The sequence below is a fragment of the Passer montanus genome, unplaced genomic scaffold (assembly GCF_014805655.1).
Source record: "Passer montanus isolate IOZ18808 unplaced genomic scaffold, ASM1480565v1 scaffold15, whole genome shotgun sequence".
NCBI classification, from domain to species: domain Eukaryota; kingdom Metazoa; phylum Chordata; class Aves; order Passeriformes; family Passeridae; genus Passer; species Passer montanus.
Genome location: NW_024362051.1, coordinates 6,248,588 through 6,269,009, shown reverse-complemented (window position 1 = coordinate 6,269,009; position 20,422 = coordinate 6,248,588). Strand labels below are relative to the sequence as shown.

Genomic DNA, 20,422 nt, shown 5'->3' with positions numbered 1-20,422 from the left:
TTCTCAAAACTGAGCCTCTGAGTCAGGGGATTTACTACATTTTTAGTACGTTTATGAGAAACCCTCAGAGTTCTAAAAATAACCATATTCAGCTGAACATCTTAATGCTTGCATTAATTTCAACTGAAATAAACAAATGCACTGACACATTTAGCACTATTTTGGTGGTGAAATTTAGATAGTGGACTTCTAGTGATGCATTATTTTCAGAAGGAAGCCAGCCCAACGCCCAAGACCCCTCGTTTTCCTTCAACAGCACATCTGAAGCTGCACAGCTCTTTAGAAAAGCTCTCTGGACGGCTCACCCACACGCCCACGGCAGGAATGAAAAGCAATCATTACTTCCACAGGTTTTCTTGAAACCTTCCTAGCCGACTTTAACGAGCCCCTGAAGCTCCTTTACATGGGAAAATCGGCTCCCAGGCACCGCGCTGCCGCAGCTCGGCGACAGCTCCGGGGATGGCACAAACCCAGGGCACCGCACACCGAGCCCCTCACGAGGTTTGGCACTCAGGGAGAATTTAAGTCTCCAGGCGCGGAGTGCGCCTGTCTGTCTATCTGTCCGCCCGTCTGTCTCCGCAACCCGGGCCGGCCCCGCGGCCTGTCCCCCACCCCCCCGGCCGCCGCGCACGGGCCGCTCCCCGCCCCGCCGCCCCAGCGCAGGCGCCGGGCGAGGCCGCGGGCGGCGGGCACGTGACGGCGGCGCCATTTCGCGCCCGCCGCCCTCGGCCCGTGGCAAAATGGGCGGGCCGAGGTGTCGGCTTGGGCCGGGAGTGACCGCCGGTGGCCCCACAGGGATGGGGTCTGCTCCTGGCCCTGCCCGCAGGGCAGGAGGCTGTTGGTTCTCCCTCACTAGCCCTCAGAGTCTCACAGTCACTTAGGTTGGAAAAGACCTCTGCGATCATCGAGTCCAACCTGTGACCGAACACCAATTTGTCAAACAGACACTAATACGAAGGATGTGTGCTCATGTCTTTCCAAGGGTGAGGGTATGGGTGCCAACATCTTTGAAACAGGTCTTAATGTTGCTACCCACTTCAAGCCGTGGGTTTGTTACAGAACCCAGATGGTTTGACTCCTGAAACAGGCAAATGCACAAGTCTGAGTTTCTGAACTTTGGGGTAAAATGACAGCTTCAGGGCGGGATATGGGGTAGGCGACTGGGGAAGGCTGTACCTTCCTAGTGCCTCAGCTGATGGGGAAAGGAAGAGGGCAACGTGCAGCTGGGAATTTAGGATAAAAGGAGACTGTGCCCTCTGAAAGCTCAAGAGAGCAAAGATCCCATGGGCCTGTGCCCCAGAGGCCTCTCCTCCTTTATTGGAATGAAGTTTCAGGGCTCTTCTGTCTCCTTCCTAGACGCTGGCTTTTCCTAGCATGGTTTTCCGTACAGCACTGAGTGTCATGTCTAGTTTTTCCTTTAACGCCGCCAGGAATGGTGACTCAACTGCCTCCCTGGGCAGCCCATTTCAATGTCTGATGACATTTTTTGGGAAGAAATTCTTCCTAATGCTCAACCTAAACCTCCCCTGGTCCAGCTTCAGACCATGTCCTCTTGTCCTGTTGCTGGTTGCCTGGTCACTGACTCCCACCTGGCTGCACCCTCCTGTCAGGGACTTGTAGAGAGCAGGAAGGTCCCCCTGAGTCCCCTTATGCCCAGGCTGAGCCCCACAGCCCCCTCAACTGCTCCTGCCCAGATTTGTGCTCCAGACCCTGCCCCAGCTCTGTTTCTGTTCTCTGGACCCGCTGCAGTCCTGCAGTGTTTGTGAAGTGAGGGCACCACAACTGGACACAGCCCTGGAGGTGTGACCCACCACTGCCAGGTACAGGGGTCAATCCCTTCTCTGCTCCCAGTCCACACTGTTGCTGATACAGACCAGGACCCATTGTCCTTCTTGGCCACCTGGGCACACACTGGCTCGCATTCATTTCCTGCCACATGTATTTTCCATCATTTCCTGACATGAAGTGCCTGTAAGCCCTCATCGTCCTTGAGCTAAGGCAGCCCTAGCTGGAAACTGTCCCACGAGCCTCTTCCAGGGGCTGCTCCCTCCAGGCAGAGCCATCCCCTTCCCGTGGGAGCTAGGCTAGGCTCATAGATATAGAATCATAGAGGAGGGTGGCATACAAGCAGCTGTTACTGATTTTCTAGCAATCTTTTGGCCCTATCCTGTACAGCAAAACTTTCCCTGCTTGCTGTGTGTATCCTCTCTGGGGCATCTCCAAAGCACCCCACTGAGAGAGGGCTGAGCACTGCATCACATCCAAACTGCAGATGCCCAAAGTATGCCTTTCAATGTGTTGTCTAAAGCATAATTTTAAAAAAGCCTTGCAGATTTACTCCGTGCAGAGATACTGCCTAAAAGTTCATTGCTAATCAGCACTGCTTTATTATTGTAGTTATATCTTGCTGTATCTGAACAATGGAGCTTTTATTACCAACTGCAAAACATTTGCAGCCACAAGTTTCCTGGCTCTTGCATATAGCAATTATTTACCAATAATAAGCCTTTAAATAATTGTTTTTATGAAGAGGTAATGCCAAACCTGTGCAGCATTTCCATGGTAGATTATATCTGCCCTACATAAAACCAAAGCTGGCAAAAGTTAACTGACTATTCGTGTGACCTCAAAATACAGTTTATTCCCACACATCTAAAAGCCTAGAAAATTAGCATGTTGAAAGGCTAATGAAACAAACTGAAAGGAATATTTGTCATACAGTCACTGTGATATCTTCAAATTCCTCAATTCCTCAAGTCATCTTCAATTTCCTCAAACAGAGAGACAAAATGCACCACACTCTTAAAATCAATATAGTTTTGAAAATCTACCAAAATTACTCTTACCTATATGTTTCTTGACTGCTTTATTCAGAATTTACAGGAAGTAGGAGATTAGGTTCCAGATAATTTTTTCAAGTATTTTGTCCCTAGTAGATTAAACTGATTTTTTTTCAGTGTATGCTGCTATGAAAGCCATCTTCAGCTTAGTAGTTACTCTCTGTAGACAGTAGTAGAGGATAGATTGTAAACACAGATTAGTGCAGATTTGCAGCTACTATCTAAATCCCCTAGTCATGGGTTTCTCTGGTGCATTGCCAGTAACCTTTGGGCTGCTGTGCAGGAACAGGTTCAAATGCACCTTAGACAGATTCATATAGGTTAATCTCTGAGGCTTTCTGTATAGGAGAGTTTCCTGTTTTGATCTGATCTAGCAGAAACACATTTTATACCTAACTTAAAATGGGCAAGTATAAAATAGTGTAGAAGAATTCTGTGCATTTTATAGCTGTAGTGATTATTGCTCAAATGCTTACAGGTAAATATGAATTAAAACAAAAAAATCAGCTATAGATTTGTCAGTACTGGAAGGAAATAGGCACAAACATGAGCCCACCCAGGAGATTCTGTCTTCTACTCATACCCCAGAGGTCTGACACCAGAGCTTGGCATCTCCAAATCCTTCATGTCATACACAAGATGCAAACATGAAGGGAAGCTGCATCACTGGCTCATAGAACCACAGAATTATTTGGGTTGGAAAGGACCTTAAAGGTCAAGCTTCTCCAAGCCCTTGCAGGGACACCTTCCCCTAGAGCAGCACCATCCAGCCTGGCCCTGACGCAGGCAGCTACTCTGGATACAGACCCTACTTTCCTAAGCCCTTACTGCCCACGTCAGAGCCACTCAAAGTCAGGCTTAGCCTCCCTCCTGTGGTTGTCTCTCCTCAAACCAGATTTACAGAAAGATGCAGTCTACTCACTTCTCATGTTTATGGTGATTACAGGAATGTTTTGTGTAGTAATTCACACTGGTTTCATAATACATACTCTTTCTGCACTTTGATCAAGAGTGATATTCAATTTTTTTTTATCACTGGGCTTTGAAGTAGTAATCAAGAAAAACAGTTTGAATAAAACCATGAGTTAATTAGTATAAGAAAGCATTCAGGAAATCAAAATTTCCCTGAGACCAAGATTGAATGTGTGTCAATTCAGAATCAGTATGCCATGAACTTGAAAACTTTACAAGGACTGTGTGAAAAGTCTAGAAATTATTGGCCATTTCTTAACTAGTTTTTAACAGACAGACTGCAGAAGTGAGAAGAGAGAGTTCAGAAAAAAAAATGAAGGAGATTAGGATGTTTATTGTAAAATCAGGCAGGAAGCCATGCAGTACATTGTGCTGTACAAAGCCAGTTCATACAGAGAGGTCTCAAAAAGAACTCACCACCAGCTTTTTTGACACCCATACTTTGGCATAGCTGAGCTTCATTGCAAGACTTACACATTTTAATGCAAGCTCTGCTTCATTTTCATTGTGGTCATGATTCTGACAAATCCTCACAACCAAAGGACACAACTCTTGGTTGAGTGCTGTCTTCAACTCTTGGAAGATCACAGAGCAGGCCGTGGTGCTGGGCTTTGGCTGGAATTCACACAGGCCCCATCATTTCCATGCTGAAGGGTATTCAGGGTCAGTCTTAGCTTGGCCCTGAAAGCAGTTGCATTTGTATCAGTGTGCTAAGCCAAATAAGTCCTATATTGTAGCCATTCCTTTTAAAAGTTTAATTATAATTCTTAATTTTAAACCCAAATTCTTAAACTTTGTGATCAGACTCGGCAACTTTTACAATTTAAAGCTAACACTGCAGACTGGAGCAGTGAATGAGGCTCCTGCCCAGAAAGTGGGTTAGTATGTCGTGTTTGCTGGAGGCTCATGAGCTGCTCTGCCAGACACCAGCTGCTGCACAGGCGGGCAGCAAGAAACAGCCTGTCTTGGGAATAGAAAGCACCCAAGTTATTTTGTAGAAGTTTCTAGTGTACACACTGAACCTGAAATACAATTAGGGAAACAATGGCTTATCTATATGCCTCTTTGCAAAAGCCTTCCTTTATAATTATGAGGTAAAACATGGGTTTATATGAGCAAATCTTTATGAGATGCACTTTTAGAAATGCAACAGCAGTCTAATATTGTCTCTCCAGAAATAAGAATGAATCACTGAAGGGAGTAACTCTAGGTGTGTTGCAATCCAATCCCATTGTTTAATTCTGTGATTCTATAAGATGTTATATTACAGTTCTTATATATGTTTATGCTAGACATACATTTTAGACAAAATTGTTAATAGGTACAGTTGACAGTGCCCATCAAACTGCAAAGCAAGATAAGAAAATTCTTGATAGAGGTGCTGTTATCCCTTTCTGTGGAAAGAGCCATCACAAAGGTGTATTAATGGTTTATAAGTTGTCTGAAAATAAACTGTGTGGAGAAACTGCTGTATTTCTGTGGTGTACTGTAGGCTTGGTGTTCAAACCGCATTGGGCCAATGTGTTTTATTCTTTAATTTAAATATATATATATATATTTATAACCTCTATCTAGCAAAACCCCAGTTTTTCAATCATTAACTTTTTGAGGAAGGTTCCAGTATGACGAGGGCTGGCTGGGGGTCTGGCAGCCAGCTGGGCAGGGGTCCCCACCCAGCTCAGCAGGGCAGGCCCACAGGTGACAGCCAGCTCCACATCATGGAGCAGGGCCCTGGGGGAGCGGCAGGGCCTCCAGCCGGGTCAGGATTCCTGGCCAGGCTCAGGGGTGCCAGTGGCTCCAGCACAAGCTCCTGCTTTGCTCAGGGAGGGATTGACAGGCCAGGGCTGAGCTTAAATGGGGGGCAAGGCTGGGGTGAGGCCTGGGCTGCTCAGGGCTGGTAGTGCCCATTAGGTTATTAATGTGTTAGTGCTGTGACACTTTCAATGAGTAACTGCCCACTAATCTGTAAAGCACAGGTTATTTGATCCTCTGACTCAATATTGTCTAAGCAGAGTTAAAAATAACCTGCCAGCTGATTCAGCTTCTGTTTATTGGTCTTGGTATAGAGATCTCAGTGTGTGACCTGAAATCCTCTGAAATGGCCATATCCACTGAGGTTCTGATAAATATGATTCAGTTGAGCACACAAAACATTGTCTTTAAGATGTCATCTTTAATAGTTTTGGTTCTGATTACTTTCTTTAATAAATAGATGCCCTTTACACTGCGAAAACACAGGACTTAGAGAACTAAGGCTGTCCATAGCAGGCAGCTGAAGATTTTATTTGATCAGAAAAATAGCTGATAAAAGAAATACCTGATAAGTCAGCACCTGTTGTAGTGGCAAACATTTTAAGCTTTAATACCAGAAAAAGCTTTGTAGTTTTATAGCTGAGTTACAGCTTGGCAAAGCTGATTATGAAGCCTCCAGAGCCCTCTTTAGAAAATCTCAGAGCAGGTAAGAAAATTTTGGGTAAGGATGGTGTAGATGTACAAATCCATACTTCAGATCAGAGGAAGGGATTCAACAACTGTGCAAGTTCCCCTTCAATCCTATATTGTGATCATTTATGCTCTCTTTATGTCCTTATCTTTGTCTTCTTCTGCCATTGCCAAGTGCTGGGGTTTTTTCGCAGATTTGAGAAAATCTGTTCACCCAGTTGAGAGGAGGAGGAAGTGGGTTTGTTGCAGTTCCTGTGCCAGGAAGGGAAATTCTAACAATAAAGGTTATTGAAGGGGTATCAACCATTTTCCTCCACCTTATTTGGATTTTATCTGTGGGGCCTAGGATTCATGCATAGATAAAATAATTTAGTTTCAGCGTCCTCATCTTGCTTTTTAATTCATTTTACTGACAGTCTCTTCACAGACATAATCCTGTTCATTCTTTTCTGTGCTATGCACAGATGGTGGGGTTTTTAAATTTCTTTTTAATGTTAGAGCAATGGCTGGTGAACAAAAAAAAGGCAAAACTGATGGATTCTCTGCAATTTGCATTGTTTATTTTCTCTCTTAATGTGTTTTAAAAAAACTCATTCTGTGTGTACTTTCAGGTGTTGCTATAACATCACTTGGTCACAAGAGGGAACTCGCATATCAGTCTCTGGGATTTATTTTTATATTAGAACTTCGAGGATTCTGCAGACTGATAAAGAGATAGGAGGATATGCATGTGTGCCAGGGGAGTAAATATGTGCATATACATCTACATTTATTTATATATCCATGCCTTTTAGTTACCAAAGAAGGGAAACTGCTCATAGAAATAAGGAACAATGCCTTACCAACATACCCTGGAAGGTATGGCAGAGAAAAGAGCCTTAGAGTGACCCAGAAATAGATTTTTTATGCACATGGGTATATATTTACACTCATAGATGTGCTCATGGGTTATGGCTTATCTCTGTTCCCATTGTGCATTCTGTAAATCTCAAAACCAGTACTAATTGTATGAGGATGGAGCAGAACATGCTCTGTCCATCAGAGCCTGACCAGCAGGGATTGTTCCCACCAAAAGGTTTGAGCAGCCCTTTATTTGAGCTATCTGCTCTTGATCTCTTCAGAGAGTCATTTGCTAGCCAAAACTTGACAGTACCTGGGCTCTTTTCCAGAATTTATAGTATTTAATGTATATGAATATAATTTTATTGTTAAATGTGTTTGCTAAAAGAGAAGACTCAAATACTAATTAATTTCTAATTTCTGCTAGGTGCCAGTGATAACATGATGGATTGTTATCCAGTCTACTCAAGGTTCATATTTCTAAAATAAACTGTTATAAATCCAGAGCTTTCTAACCTGACAGCTAATGTTGTCCTCAGAACTTGGTGTCTACATCTTCCTACGCTGATGTTCCCAACCAAGAAATTGCCCAATAATCCTGCTATTGTATTTGCAGGTTCCTCAAGAAAAGCACATGTTTAATCTCCCTAATAAACGGAGCACAGTATGGGAACTTTTCTTTGAACCTTGCTGCTGTTTCTGCCCAGCTCCTGGAGAAGACAGCCCATGCACAGCTTGCAGTTGAGGATCTGGGTTTGCTGCTGTTTGAGCTGTAGATGCTCAGGGTGGCTGGTTTCCTGGGAATAGGAGGTCTGTGAACATGGACCCCCTTGTCTCACCCCTGGGGTGTGTCTGGTCCCTCACACATATTTGTTAAGCACTGCTGTCAGACTGTAGTGGCCCTTTGGCTTATCACGTGGCAGTGAAGCACTGCAGTCCCACTGGGGCAGGGGATAGACCATCAGGTGGCACTTGCAGCACTCAAGCAAACTGCTTGGCTTGTCTGTCAGGTGCATCATGTCCTTTTTGCACATTTTCCATTTTGTCCTGTGACTGCATGAGTTCCATAGCTCCCTTCAAGTGTTATTTCGGTACAAGTGCTACCCTTCAGCTCCAGCCTTGAGGAGAACATCCCCACCATGGCTGGAGACACTGCAGACAAAGGGGGTGCTGGGCTGCACCTCACTCATGGGGCCCTTTGGGGAAAAAGGTGTCCTGCACCAAAGAGGGATTATTAGAAGAACTATTATTAGAAGAACTAATATTTTGAGATCTGGGAGAAGATGTTGGGATTCAAGAAGCTCAGGGTTGTTTCTGTTAAACTGGTTCTTGTTTATTCAATGAAAGCCACTAAAAGGATAGAAGTGAGCTTTCCTAACCTGAAGTTGCCTTCTGATCTATGAATCACAGTTGATATCTGTCAGTTTTGATAGATAATACAGCTCCTGGTCCTGAAACTTCTAAGAGAAGATGATGCATAAGTAATCATTATCTATAATCTCTACATCTGATTTATTAAACAGTCTAATTATTATACAACTGCACCACACCTGCATGCCATTATCCTGTTAGTTTGACTTTGTGGGATAACAAAGTTTGCACAATCTAATTTTGAAAATCGTGAAAGACTGGGATTAGTCCAGAAAAACTCCAAATAATGTTAGACCTCAAGCCAGGTGTAGCAGCCAAGAACATGTCTCATGCTGTGAGAACTTATCACATCCTTTGAGAGGAGGAGGCTCTGGGGGGACCTCACCACTCTCTACAACTGCTGAAAGGGGCATGTAGCCTGGTGGGGGTCAGCCTCTTTCCCCAGGCAACCTGCTGATGAGAGGACACTATCTTAAGTTGCTTCAGGGGAGGCTTAGGTTGGACATTAGAAAGAATTTCTTCCCAGAAAATGTGATTCGACATTGGAATGGACTGCCCAGGGAGGCAGTGGAGTCACTGTCCCTGGAGGTGTTAAAGGAAAGACTGAACATGGCACTCAGTGCCATGGTCTGGTGACATGGTCGTGTTCAATCACAGGTTGGACTCTGTGATTTCAGAGATCTTTTCTAACTTAAATGATTCTGGGATTCTGCAATTCTGTGTGTGGTACCACAACCTGGATGTGGGCACAAACACTGCTAGAAGAGGAAAGAAAGACCCTCTCAAGGCTGCATCTTTTAACTGCAGTATTTTTTGTGTGCTGCTGATTCTGGAGTTGGTTTGTGTCGTGATATACTTTTAGATGCCCTTTACTGGTATGTCTTTTTGTAATATATACAGCCAAATTACAAGCCTGGATGGTCCTCCTTGGAAAAGAGTGTGTGTTATTTTTGAGTCTGGGCTCCAGCTAATCTAATGCTTGTGGCTTAATCTGCTATAACTGGTTTTCCAGCTTGATCAGGAACTTCAGTAGGGATGACTGCAAATTTGTCGTGTGAAGTATAACAGCAACAACTGAGCTTCATTTCAAAAAGCAGCCAGAGGAGTGCCAGCTCTAGAACCACGTGACAGGTTTGCTTGATTCCAAGAAATTTCGAGGAAGAATTGAGTGGGAACAAAAAGCTTGTACTCTTCATTATTAATTCTCCTAAGGTTTTCTGAGAACACCTCATTGAAAAATAGGAGTTTTTCCTTAGTTTTCAGTTGCTGAAAATGAACAACATTTCTGAAAGTTTTCAGTAAGAACATAGTTTTCCAGTAGGAACAGATAGGTGTTGCTTGAAAATAGTTTTGTTTTGAGACACAGATATTTAGGATGAAAGGATTCATCAAAGATCCATCCATCTTACCTGTGTCAGATAAGACCTGTAAGGAGTGATAATTTTGGCAGATTTCCTTTTGTTACTGATAAATCTGAATGGATAAAACTTGCTGCCACAAGTACTTACCCGGGTGTTGATTGAAAAGATAACTTTAGTGAATGTACATGGACTTGGTCTTTGTGAACAGAAAAACTGACAACTAGTCCAAGTATAATTTAATGATATGCCTAATCTAATTTCAAAATATGCTTACTTAACTGAGGACACCCAGTGAGGGTGCAGTCTCATTCTTCTTTGCCCTCTTCCTCCCGTGTGAAAAGTTGGATGGAAAGTGAACAATTTTTTTTGGGTGGGACAGTTTTCCATCCCACATAGCCACATTTCCTGCATACAAAACTGTTTAGGTACAGCCACCTTGTTCCAAAGTCCCAGGCATTTTGTAGTCATCCCATCACCTCCTGGGGTCAGTAGTAGCAAAGGTGTCACTTGCTGGTCAGTATCTTCTAATCACTGCTTCCCTGGAGAATTTTTGGAGCTTCTGTTTTGATATTATAGTCAGTCTACTTGCCAATACCTTCAGATACTTTGTTTATAGCAGGAATTCTGTCTGTATTTTGACGGAGTACATTCTAAATCACTTCATAACGTATTTGTATTGAAAAGCACAACCATTCCTAGGACGTGTGATTTGATAAATATTTCTAGTATCAAACCAGTACCAGACTAGGCTTCTGTATGCCTCCACTGGCTACTGTCTGATGCTTCTCTCATCTGCATACCCAGACAGAGGTTTTGTTTGTGAACTTGGTAATAGTCCTTCTTCCTTATGTTAAATAAGTATAAAATGAGAGTAATATAACATTCTCTGTTCGTTTCTGTAGCTGGTATTGCCTTGCTGTCAGCAGTCGTGGGGTTGGCAGCAGAGCATTCCTGCACCTCTTGTTTCTGCTTCATCCACAGTGCTCCACTGCCCTCGTGGGTTTCCCTTCATGCAAGGGGAATTCTCAGAGCCTGGGAATCTCTGATTACAAATCCCTGTAATCAGTTTGTTCCAGTGCCCAAGCTTTTTCTACCTACTGGACCTCTGCAGGAGGTAATCAGCAAAGAACAAAGTTTTCAGCAGCCATTGGAATGGTCTGGCCTTCCAGCCTGACCCAGGGTTTGGCACAGCTAAGCAGGGGCAGAGTGGTAACACCAGCAACATTCCAACAGCAGCATGGAATGGCAGCTCCCACGTAACCCAAGAAGTGTGTTTGAATTCATCAAAATCAAGCAGATCTGATGAATCTGAGGTGTTCAGGGCCAGGCTGGACAGGAGCCAGGTTGGACTCATGGAAGGTGTCCCTGCCCATGGCAGGGGGTTGGAACGAGATGAGCTCTAGTTCCCTATCAACCCAAACAGTTCTCTGATTCCCTGATTCTTGCCACTCCTTTTTTTCCCTCATCTTTATGCTCTGTGTTAATGAGGGCATTATATTGATATATGCAGAATATGTGCTGTGCTCAGATCTCTTCTTAATTCCACAGAGATCAGTAAGAGGATTATTGGAATGGTGAAACTGAATTAAATTATCCTTCACTTGCACATCTTACCCTCATTATCAGAGTGTGTGAGGAGCAGGGACTTTTTTGTACTTTAAAACTGATTTATCCTTCACTTGCACATCTTACCCTCATTATCAGAGTGTGTGAGGAGCAGGGAGACTGTACTTTAAAACTGACAAATTTCTCTTCCCTGTTCCTCAAAACTGTTGCACAACTTTTGCTGCTTCAGTCAGCCATCAGTGAAGGGTTCATTGTGCCCTAAATGCCTGTTCTCTTAAACTCTCGTGAGATGTGTTAAAGCAAATGGTCTATAGGGCACTTGCTTCTGAGTAGGTGACAACAATTAAATCTATGTTTGCACTTTTCCTTTTCTTTGAATGCCACAGCCTCTATTTCTAAGTGCACTGTGATTGCTGAAAATCCCTTGTGGTCGGTAGGGATCTTCAGTTTCATGCTTTCCATTCTATTCCGTTTTACTTAATTGCATGATGTCAGGCATATGGAAGTATGGCAAAATGAGAGTGAGAAACTTTGTGCCACTGCGGAACAATCTTATATCTCAGTGACTGATTTATATCCTGCCTGAAGTCAATGTTAGACAAAATATGTCTTTTCTCTCCCACAGGCTGTTTGCAAAGTCAGAACTAGGCAGATCACTATCTTCAGCTCTTAAGTCATGATTTCCCTCTTCTTTTGCTCTTTTACAACTCCAGTTTGTGGGGAGTCAGGGGGAACTCCCCTCACTCCTGGGCTTTTTGTTGACTTATTGGGAAATACTTATTTAGTCTGAAATTTATCAAATTAAAAATAAGCAATATGAACAAAATAAAAAAAAATCAAGGGCATCTGTTTTCTTGTGAAGTATCTTGATGATGCTGTTTCTAACATGAGTAAAAAGAAATATCACTGGTATTACACACGGAAAATTATCTTTAAGGTAGTTTTGTACTTACTGATTTTACTTATTGATTGATTTTACTTATTGATTGATATAGATTTTACTTATTGCTTGTTTCTTCACTACTAGATTAAAGATAGCAGAAGCGATTTAGACACATTCCTCATTCATGATAAGCATCATTGATTTTTTGTGTGTGATTCACAAAAAAAAAAGGCTTTTTGCCTTCTCTTTTCAGTTCTTTCACTCCTTTGTTACCTGAACTATATCTGTATCCCAATAGGAAGAAGACAGCATTTATCTTGTATCTCATAACAGTGGTGAAAAAATTCAAGATTATTTACAGCAGTTCATGGCAGATGACAAAAGATTTATTCTTTGAACATGTGCAGCTTGTGCTATGGAGTGTGTCCATGAAGATGCTGCAATTTATAGATTACCATGGTTGCTTCCATGACAGATACCCTCAGAAGTCCTGAAGAATCTTTAGTGTTCACTACTGGAGATTTTTCAATTGATTGAATCAAAAGTGGGAGGCCAATAGAGGAGATGGGAAGGGAGCTGCAAGCAGCTGTGATCAGGCAGAGGTTTATCTGGGACTGGGAACTGTAGTTCCTTTGGCTTTAGTCTTCCCAGTACCACCACCTGATGGTATTATTATGATGTAACTTATATGATATTGAGTCTTGACAATGTTAAACCCTAGTGTGTGTGGAACTTTATGAGCAAACCTTACCAGTCTTCAGAAAATTGTGAAATGCAGAGAAATGACTTCCCCGTCTTAACAAATTAATTTCCTTACTTTTCTGTAAACTACAACAGTGAGGCTTGTCCACATGCCTCAAGAGGGTGTTGTGAGGATAACCCAGATAAGATCAGCTTTCTTTTACAAGTATGCAAAGCTGCTTTTATATACCAAGTGTGATTAATGGCTAGGAGCATTTCAACAGCAGCCTCTGCCTCTCCTTCCCATAGCTTGGCATATACCAGACTTGTTCTTACAGGGATGCAGGAGATTAAGGGAAGAACAACAACATGCCAAATGCACTGGGGCAGTTCTAGTGCCTCCAGAAAAATCTTCAAAAGCAGTTTTCATTTATTTGTTGTTGGAGACAGATTCATATTAGACCATTGGCACTGCTCAGGGCTTGGGCTTGTCCTGCAGCAGGTCATGGAGTCAGATAAAATCAGGGATAACAGACTGCAGCACAAGAGTTTTGGCTCTGCTGCTGTGCTTCTGCCCTGGTAAATGTCCTAGCAGAGACTCCAGCACATAAAGCTGTTCTAGCAGGGTTTCTAAAGACAACACTCCAAGTTTTGCAATGTCCATGCATCTATGTGGATGCCTGAACTAAGAAAATTCTACTGTGCAACTGCAGATTTTGTGAGTGGGTTTCTGGCTGACTTCAAAGAAAGAGTTATGTGCTGGCTGCTGTAGCAGGATTAGGAGAATTCCTCATTGCTGAAGAGCAAAGTAGCTTTTCAAGTGCCTTTGGGTCACTCTCAGCATACAATTTTGCATTACTTCATGCTAAGGAGGAAAATACTACAGTTGTGGTGGTACGTGGTATGGAACTGGTCTGTGTATGCCCAACACTGAACTCTCCTGAGCAGGCATTCCTGAAGAAAGAGGTGCTTTGAACACAGATAATGGTGTTACTTCCCAGTTTGCAGAAAATAGCCACTCCTATCCTGCATCCTCAGTTACCAAGTGTTTCTGTCTCTGAAATCATAAAGCAAATTGTCCACCTTGTCTCCGAGTTTCCTGTATCCAATGTGAGGTGTAGAAACAAGGCAAGTGTGGAGCTGTGCACTCTTGAAAACAAGCATGCACCCTACCATGGGCTCCTGGGCAGGTTGGAAGTGCTGGAATAAGGGCTCTTTCCCAAAGTCACTGTTGATTGACAATTAAGAATTGTCAATCTATTCCACAATATAATTGACTTGTGCAGACAAGTTATCTTGCACACGGAATATCTGACCTTCTTCACCTCCCCTGTCCCCCCTGCCCTAGGCCACATCCTCTCTATCAGAGCATGATATGACACATCCCGCTAGAGAGCTGCAACACAGAGATAACTGAGATAACAGAAGAAGGTACTTGTTACGGTAATTAAGTAACTCAATGGATTAGTTGCCTTTTGTTTTCATCTGTCAGTTTCTAATCCTATTGAGAGTCAAACACGAGAGCGAGAGGAGGACCATGAGTGTCTGCTGGGTCCCAAATCCCCCAGGAGCCAGCCCAGGGTCAGCTGAAGGGATGTTCTGGCTTGCCCAGAGACGTCCAGCCCTGCCCACTGCCTGCCCTGGGGCTTGCAAAGACTTGCAGGGTGTAAGAGCCCTGGGGAGAAGATCTGAATACACCTGTGGGGAGGCAGGCAGTGAAAGTATTTCAGGATGAAGGACTGCCCCATTCCTGGACTCACAGGAGCTTGGGGAGGTCACCAGTGCAATCAAACACTTTGCAGCAGCTCACAGGGGCTCCGTGGCAGTCAGCAGTGCAGCTCTTATTTCAGGTTGCACAATCCTGCACTCAATGGTTTAAGCACACAGTGATCACTTCTGTCACGCAAATGCAAACTGAGGCATCAGATAATAGATATTTTGCAGATGTATTTTCTGCAGTTTAAAAGTTGGGGGTTTTTTTTCAAATTCTGGGCAAGAGTTTTCTATTATTGTCTCTTGACTGGAAATTGACTGACTATATTCCACTCTTGCCAACTTATGCTGGACAAAGCTGAATTTATTATGTATCTTTGCTTGTGTCACAATTTCACCATTCCTGTATTTTATAAATTTAATAAAGTAAATTTGGGAATAAAAAGTATTAGACAAAGAATTGTATTTTTCCTTGCAGTCCTATGACTTGGGAAGTGTTTTGCTCATCTATAAAAATGAATCAACTTCTTTCAGATTTTTCTCTTGCCACATAATATGTCTAGACACAGTGCAGGTGAGTTGTACACACAAAGCAAAACATCAGCAAAACAGGAAGACTGGAATAGCTCTTGGATTTGCACTTGGGAAATATTAACAAGACTGAATATCAGTTTGGTGGAGATGATTCTTAGAATTTTGGGATCTAGCATCATAGATTCAATATGGATGTTAATGAACCTTTTTCTTCTGCTTAGGGCCAGGAGCAGACACAAGAATTGTGCTGATTTGTGAGATGGATATTTTGGGATTGAATCGTTGTGCTGATTCAATCATGGAAGATTTTTCTTTGCACTAGAATGCAAAAAAAACCAATTGGTTATTTAGGGGAGAGCTCTTTGAACTGAATGGTATAAGAAATGTAGGAAGATATGAAAATGTGAGTGAGATGAAATAGTTGTTTTATTTCTTTTTTTCATCTTTGTAGGTGTTAACAGAGAATAGTCTTTTATATCTTAACGTTTGTTATTTCTTTATAATTTTTGAAACAGCTGGCAGAAACAGATCAGAAAATGCTTCTGATATGTTACATAAGTTTACCTCCTTTTATATAGTTGTATCAGATGCATTTTCTATAACCCAGTTCTGTCTTTGCCTGAAGCCCATACAAATGGGAGGCTTCAGAACAGCTTTTGATCCCAGAAACATGTCCATCCCATCAATGAAATAAAGAAAGGAAATTATATGCTTTTTGTCTCTTTCTGGAGGTTCTGAAAAATCCACCCCACTGCATTGGAGGTGGTGAGGATATGAGTCCTTGGAGATATTTAAGATATTCCATCTCAAAGGCCCTGTTACAATGCTTTTGCTTCTCTCTGAGCCACAACAGAGATGGAAATTTAGGATTTTCCCTACTGTGCAGTGTTAGTTTTCTTTTTCTCGGGCCAGGTCTTATAAACCCTCAAAAGGAAACCTAACACACCTAAGGACAGCTTAGCTATTACCTTTTGGAGGCAAATAATAAGCTTCTGCTGCAGTGTTAGAAGCAAAAGGTTTAATAAAAGGCAAAATAACAAACAGAAAAACTCGAGCCAGGTACAGAGGTCTGCCCTGGTATAAACACCTCACAAAAGCCCCTTAGTTCTTTTGTTCTCTTCTTTTCTACCTGATGGGCCAGGCGGGACTTTTTGGCTTCTGTCCAATTAGATGACCCCGATTTTTTGGTGAAGTCTCTGAGGTCCTATGAGGTGGCTTTTCATCTAATCTTTGAGAGAAACTTCTGGGCTTCTTTCCTTTTTTGGGGGACAAAGGCTAGCTTTGCCCCTCTGTCATTAGGGGGCACACTCCTACAGTGCAGTGATCTAAGATGTTGGTAAGACTGCAATAATTGGCTGAGATAAGCAGCTTCTCTTACACAATGGCTGGTTTCTTTTTCCAACAAAGCTCCATTTTTGATTCTTCTGTTGAGCTGAGTAGAGAAGTGATAGAGAAGCATTGCTGAGCTCATGGCTCTATAGAAAAAAAGCCAGCATTAAATACTGAGAAAGAAACAGTTGTCCACAACACATTCCAAATGCACAACCCCATTAAGAGCTGGTAATTAACACTGGGTTTGGTCTTGTCTTTGTAAGTTAAGATGTTCATGAGTTGTCTACTACTGACTATTTAGAAGAAAAAAAAATGTGGCTATAGGCAGAAAAACTTGCAGCTTTGCAAGGAAGAAATTAAGTGACTTGTTCATGTGTGTAGGTATTATTAAAAAATAAGTGATGCAGAAAGAAAACACAGAATTTTTGTTTCCATCTCAAGTCCTGAAATATTTCTTGTCCTATACAGTGGGCAGAGTGTGAATTTTGCTGGAGCATCTCATATTGGGGAAATTGTTGGGCTGGAGCTTTGCAAAAGCATTTTGACACCTACAGATATGATAACAGGATGTTCCAACCTTTCACCAAGTACAGAACTTAAAATGAAGACTCAAATGCATTTTGTGGCCAAATAAATTTTAATTTTATTGGTCTATTAATGATTTTTTTCTACCTTCTATATTTCTGGTGGAAAATAAATACAATAAATAACTCTTCTGTTCCCTGTTCTTTTCAAAGACTTTGGATTTTTTAAAAATCTTTTAAAAAAACCAAAAAACCAAAACATTAAGCATTGAATTTATCGATTTCTTGATAGGTTGTCAGGATTTTTTCCAGAAATTCCTTCACATTTCCCTTGGTCTCATACTGACATTGATCACCATTTGCCAGTTTCTGTGAAAGAAAGAACAAAGATTGGGTTAGCAAAGATTTAAAAATTAAATAAATAATTTAGATGAACCAGTGAAAATATACATTATGTGGAACTACACAAGGATTTCAAAATCATTTCCCAGAGAGTTGTTCCTTGAGCAGTGAGTGTAAGAGTGGCTTTTCATGGTGGCTAAGAAGGTGGCAGGTGGATTGTCATGTAATTCTGTATATTCAGTTCATATATTCATTATAGCTGAGGTCATTTAAACTAGGCTGTTTAGAAAACAGTGTGGATACCACGTGGAGCTGGGTGAGATTGGGACAAGGGGTCAGTGTCTCAAGGCCACCCTAACTATTCCTCCTTGCAAGTCTGAAGGCAGCTTTAAGAGCTGGAGACACTGCAGTGTCAGCATCTTCTGAGTCTCATTGAATCACACGGGAGCTTTGCTCAGTCTGTAAATAAAGGATGTTTCACTGCCTCGGAAAAAGCACCTGAGGCATCCAAGAGCCTTCCCGAGCATCAGCACGAGCTGCAAGATGCTGCAGGTCACAGCTGTATTTCACAGCCAAGAATCAGTGAAGACTCTGCTGCTTAGGTGGAATTACAGCTGCAGAGGAGAAGGATGCTCTGCCCACCTGGCTCCAGCCATGCAACTCCTGCACATCCACTCCCCACTGTTGGGTTATTATTATTTAATGCCAAAACACATTTTGAGAAAGGAGAATAAGAAAGCAGTTTAAATAAAGCTCCTCTCCCAGAGATCTGTGTTCAAAGGGTTTGGAGAAGAGAAAAGGCACAGTGGACCAGACCCCATCCCCCTTCTTCCTCTGCCAACTTAAAAAACTTCACTGCCTCACACATGTTGCAGTTTTATCTGGCTCCTCCACAATATGAATATTTAAAACACATCTGAAATTAAGGAAATACTTATCTGCAAATGTTTAAATTATTTTTAAAATACTTTCTTTTGTAAAAGATAAAGATCTGTAGAAAAGTAAGAAAGTCTTACTTTACAGAGGTTTCTATCCAGTAGAGCCTGGAAGGTCCAGTAAAGCCTTGTAATTACTGGGTTGGAAGGTGCGTTGTCTTCCATCAGGTGTTTGGTTCCATCCACAAAGCATGCCAGTTCGTGGCCACGCTGTTCAACAAAGAAGGCATTAGAAGAACCCAGAATGCATTTTGTGTTTATCCACAGAAAGAAGAAATTTGTATTCCTAAATGTGGCAGCATGTCACAGTAAAATGCAACGTATTTTGCAATATATTGAAAACTGATAGAAGACCTTTGGGGAAACAGTAAAACAGTACAATCTCATGTATGCCACAAGAAACAACTGTCCCATCTCTCAGAAAACCTCAAACTGTAAAAGTTACCTCTTTGAGGCATAGTTTCAGCCAATGCTGGGGCTTCACCTCATCTGAGGAGGTTTAAAACAATGAAATAGTGCTGGATACACCTAGAGCTAAAGTCAGAGGCCTGACATCTGTAGCCCAGGTTCACTTAGTATTTATGCCATAACACAAAGCCTTGCAGAGATTTTCAAAGCAAGAGCCTGTATCTCTTGATATGCAAGTCAAGCCTACAGAGGAGTTTTGCCTGAATCTGGGCTTGACTCTGATTGCTCTGTAGAGGGAAGGTTTCTGCTTCCCTCCCCACAACTATTCATCAAGCTCAGTTTTGCTGCTATTGGTGTATTAAAATCTTCTTTATAACTGAAAGCAAAAGTTACATAAGGAGCAAAGTGAACAAACTTAAACTCACTTAATACCCAACTTCTTTAACATCTACAAGAGCTTGGAAAGAAATATACTTACTTCAGGAATGGGGAGACACGAACATGACTGAAAACAAGAAAGAATGAGTGTTAACATCCAGCATTCAAGGTACAAGAGCAGATTTTTTTAGTCTCATTATATTCTCAAAAGCCATGTACTCACACTGGTAGCTGTCTGCCTACATGGGCAACTCACAGAACTATCATCCTGGAAGAAGAGCAAGTGAGAAGTCAGTATTTACTATCATCTCCTGCACAAGCCTGCGTTTTTCAGAATTAAGGTGCTAACAGCCACTTACAAGTAGGCGCTGTGTATAGCGGATAATTTCCCGGACACCACAATACTCTGCTTGCACAGAGAGCAGCAGACAAGAGAAGAGTATGTATGACAGCATGCTGGCATTCATGTCAGCTCAGTCTGATGGGTGACAGAAGAACCGGAGGACACTCCTTTTAATTGAGTCTTCGCAAAATTCCCATTCTAGTATGGAAAAACCCAATTATAAAACCGATACCAGGTGCCCACTATTTTTTCCCATAGCTTGGACAGCATTTTAAAGAAATCAAACATGGAATTGAGTCACCTACTTCAGTGACTTTAGTACTACGGAAATTCACAAATGCTCCTCAGGAGTGATTAATTTGAACATTATGATATCGCACCCCAGCAGGAAACAATGGTTAAAAAATCTATGAAAGCTTTTTTTTTTTTTTTCACATGCCGGGTTTGCCTCCTGCACTTATGTAAATTATAGTTACATGAAAGCAAAGAGATTATAACGTTTCAGCATTGCCAAATCTCCTGAGAAAGCAAACTGATGTGCTGCAGGGTGGCTTCCCCCAGATTCAGAGCAGGACCTTGCTCAGAGAAAGCTGGTGACTCTGCAGGGGTCTGTGGAGCAGACAGACAGACGGATGAAGTCGTGGAGCACTGCCTGGACAAGCTGTCACACTGAGTTACAGCTGCTGCATGCAGAGAGCCATCGCAGAGTCCTTGGCCATGATCTCACCTCTGCTGAGCGCAGGTGCAGCGGTGTGCGGCTGAGCGTGGGGCCCTCAGGGTGCAAACAGCCTTGCATCCCACCATTGCCTTCTGAGCTGGAAGGACTGGATGCAAAAGTAGTCCTAGGAAACACAGATGCTATTATCTTGGAAATTCTCTTAGAAATTTGGTGGCCTCTCCAAATACAGCTGAGTGTTGGTGAGAGCCCTCCCTGGCCACGGAAGTTTCCTTTTTGCA

General features: G+C 42.4%; 1 protein-coding gene across 1 annotated transcript; it reads right to left on the bottom strand.

Annotated features, from left to right (window-relative positions):
• Window positions 1-17,320: 17,320 nt before the first annotated feature.
• Window positions 17,321-19,885, bottom strand: LOC120498628. Its single transcript, XM_039701607.1, has 5 exons — window positions 19,482-19,885; window positions 19,346-19,390; window positions 19,223-19,249; window positions 18,475-18,546; window positions 17,321-17,428 (listed from the first exon to the last, which is right to left on the bottom strand). The coding sequence occupies exons 1-5, from the start codon at window positions 19,587-19,589 to the stop codon at window positions 17,321-17,323; spliced, it is 360 nt and encodes a 119-aa protein (XP_039557541.1). The 5' UTR covers window positions 19,590-19,885.
• Between the last annotated feature and the right edge of the window lie 537 nt (window positions 19,886-20,422).

Bases quoted from the DNA above. Each gene is read 5' to 3' on its own strand.
- LOC120498628 (XM_039701607.1), bottom strand. From the start codon at position 19,589: ATGAATGCCAGCATGCTGTCATACATACTCTTCTCTTGTCTGCTGCTC. The intron at 18,547-19,222 runs GTAAGTATATTT...TTTGTTGAACAG, and splicing joins CGTGTCTCCCCATTCCTGAA to CGTGGCCACGAACTGGCATG. The intron at 17,429-18,474 runs GTAATTACAAGG...TTTCTTTCACAG, and splicing joins ACAACGCACCTTCCAACCCA to AAACTGGCAAATGGTGATCA.